Source organism: Anarrhichthys ocellatus, unplaced genomic scaffold (assembly GCF_004355925.1).
Source record: "Anarrhichthys ocellatus isolate YVR2014 unplaced genomic scaffold, GSC_Weel_1.0 scaffold104, whole genome shotgun sequence".
NCBI lineage: Eukaryota > Metazoa > Chordata > Actinopteri > Perciformes > Anarhichadidae > Anarrhichthys > Anarrhichthys ocellatus.
The window spans coordinates 430,618-432,508 of NW_022280134.1; the positions used below are offsets into that span (position 1 = coordinate 430,618).

The 1,891-nt window shown below is 42.5% G+C and overlaps 1 protein-coding gene across 1 annotated transcript in view; it reads left to right on the forward strand.

Moving 5' to 3' along the window:
* The window catches only part of calm2a (calmodulin 2a (phosphorylase kinase, delta)), an 8,625-nt gene extending 6,819 nt beyond the window's left edge, over positions 1–1,806 (forward strand). Inside the window, exons 3-6 of the mRNA XM_031876154.1 lie at positions 622–765; positions 887–993; positions 1,067–1,202; positions 1,292–1,806. Of these exons, the coding sequence (XP_031732014.1) occupies positions 622–765; positions 887–993; positions 1,067–1,202; positions 1,292–1,320 (416 nt within the window). The 3' untranslated portion in view covers positions 1,321–1,806. The remainder of the gene's footprint in view (positions 1–621; positions 766–886; positions 994–1,066; positions 1,203–1,291) is intronic.
* The last annotated feature ends 85 nt before the right edge of the window (positions 1,807–1,891 follow it).

The window sequence follows — 1,891 nt, forward strand, 5'->3', positions numbered from 1 at the left end:
CCCCCCTCACCCCGTCGACATTTCCTGCAGTTGATGCCGACAGCAGGCTTTTCCTCATAACAAAAAAGGGTGTTGCCCTGTGTGGTAGGGCAGCTTGTAGTTTTATGATGCTGATGAGCTGCCGCATGATTCTACCCATTGCCTCATCACTCTTGATGAGTGTCATTGTTGCTCGTCCCTCACGGATCCACCAAACCACACAGGATGTAGCCTGACTGCACGGTCTCATGGTCGCTGCCCTTGTTTAGCCAAAAACGACTGCAGTTGGAACTCAAAACAGAAGGGCTCGTCAGCATGCTGTAGTTAGTTTATAACTGAAACAAATGTGATGTAATGCCCTTTGAGTCTTGAGCCAAATTCATGGTTTGGGTCTGTGATTTGCAGACTTAAGGAAAAGAGAAGTTTGTTATGCAATTTGGGCTGACAGCATTTACATGGCTTTTTAATCTATGCATGTTGTCATAGATTCAGCCTTCTGCAGTGTTTTTTTATTTTTTATTTTTGTTTTTTTATTGCCACTGTTATGCCAGTCTGTTTATTTAGCTATAGGTGCATCACCTCTGCCTAACTGAAGAAGCCCCTCTACTTTTTTTATTTAAAAAAAAAAAAAAAAAAAATCAGAGTTCAAGGAGGCATTTTCGCTCTTTGACAAGGATGGAGATGGCACCATCACCACCAAGGAGCTGGGCACAGTCATGCGCTCTCTGGGCCAGAACCCCACAGAGGCAGAGCTGCAGGACATGATCAATGAAGTGGATGCTGATGGTGAGAACCTGGTCGGCCTTAAAAAAAAAAAAAATTGCTAACCACACATGGTATTGATGGTATAGATAGAAATTCTACATCAGTGTTTTTTTTGTTTTTTTTTGTTTTTTTTTGTCTGCAGGAAATGGAACGATAGACTTCCCAGAGTTCCTGACCATGATGGCCAGGAAGATGAAGGACACAGACAGCGAGGAGGAGATCAGAGAAGCATTCCGTGTCTTTGACAAGGTAAATGCTGTCTGCACTCCCACGTGGTTTTATTTTTTTATTATTATTTTAATGTATTTACTGTCATTTTCAGGATGGCAATGGATACATCAGTGCTGCTGAGCTGCGCCATGTGATGACGAACCTTGGCGAGAAACTGACTGACGAAGAGGTGGACGAGATGATCAGAGAAGCAGACATTGATGGAGATGGACAGGTCAACTATGAAGGTTAGTAGATGTTTGCTCCATATTTTGAGTTGGTTTGGGTCACTCTTCGGGTACTGAGTCACAACATTTTTCTTTTCTCGCCCCTGCAGAGTTCGTACAAATGATGACGGCGAAGTGAAGGCCTTGTACAGATTTCGTATATAAATAATTTGCCTTTTTTTCTTTGTGTAATTTATCTGTAAAATCTTAATAGGCCCCCTTCGTCCCTGCCCCCTCTGCTGTCAAAAGGAACTGCATGTAAACTGCATAGGCTCTTGTCCCATGTCCCTTTCTTTTGCTGTCATGGTGTTTTGGAGTGACGGAATGGTCATACAACCAGATGCCTGTGGAGGCCCCTGGGAGCCGGAGAACTTCGAATCTTCCCGTCTTGTGTGCTCGGGGGCCCCTCCACGCATGGCGACATTGGAAACCTGTCAGCTGGTTGTCACTTGGCAACACTGTTGGCATGGAAACAATGTAGAGGAGTTTAAACTCTGCATGGACTATGGACAAAGTATATATGGAAATCTCTCAGCATTGCACTACTGCAAAAAATGACACGGGTGTATCTCCTAGGTACTCGTACAAACTCTTTTTGTATCTGCTGTCCTATATACCAGAAAACGACTAATCTTATCATGCTTTTTAATGTTTTACTCACTACTTTTACTTTTTTTTTTTTTTTTTTTTTTTTTTTTTTTTTTTTTTTT